This window comes from Echinops telfairi, unplaced genomic scaffold (assembly GCF_000313985.2).
Source record: "Echinops telfairi isolate 266 unplaced genomic scaffold, ASM31398v2 ScPeMD7_7459;HRSCAF=8497, whole genome shotgun sequence".
NCBI lineage: Eukaryota > Metazoa > Chordata > Mammalia > Afrosoricida > Tenrecidae > Echinops > Echinops telfairi.
The window spans coordinates 2,489,844-2,490,206 of record NW_022111359.1 but is presented as its reverse complement, the minus strand read 5'-3'; the positions used below and the strand labels follow the sequence as shown (position 1 = coordinate 2,490,206).

Below are 363 nucleotides of genomic sequence, written 5' to 3'. Positions count from 1 at the left end.
AAAGTACCTAGACTAATACACCCCCAGCAGCGCTGTGAGAGATAGATAAGGTTTCTGCTCCCGTAAAGACTGACAGCCTCAGATACCCAAAGGAGCAAGTCCTACTCTGTCCTGGAGGGTCACGACGAGCCGCCATCACCTTGATGGCGGTGGGCTGCATGTTCGGTTCCTGGCATCTTGGAAGCCCTAACCTACAAAATCTTGGGGTTACTCCTAACAACATATCCCATGGTAAGACAGTGAAAGGGGGCACAAGTAAGAAAACGTTTTGACCCTTGCTAATTTCACACTTATTCGTAGCACTTACATCTCAAACAGAGTTACGGAAGTAAACCATGGGATGCAGGATGAGAAATCTTACAC

General features: G+C 47.7%; 1 protein-coding gene across 1 annotated transcript in view; it reads right to left on the bottom strand.

The window, feature by feature from the left end:
* Nucleotides 1-160, bottom strand: part of AP3D1 (adaptor related protein complex 3 subunit delta 1) — a 23,412-nt gene extending 23,252 nt beyond the window's left edge. The window contains exon 1 of the mRNA XM_045300042.1: nucleotides 140-160. Within this exon, the coding sequence (XP_045155977.1) occupies nucleotides 140-160 (21 nt within the window). The remainder of the gene's footprint in view (nucleotides 1-139) is intronic.
* Between the last annotated feature and the right edge of the window lie 203 nt (nucleotides 161-363).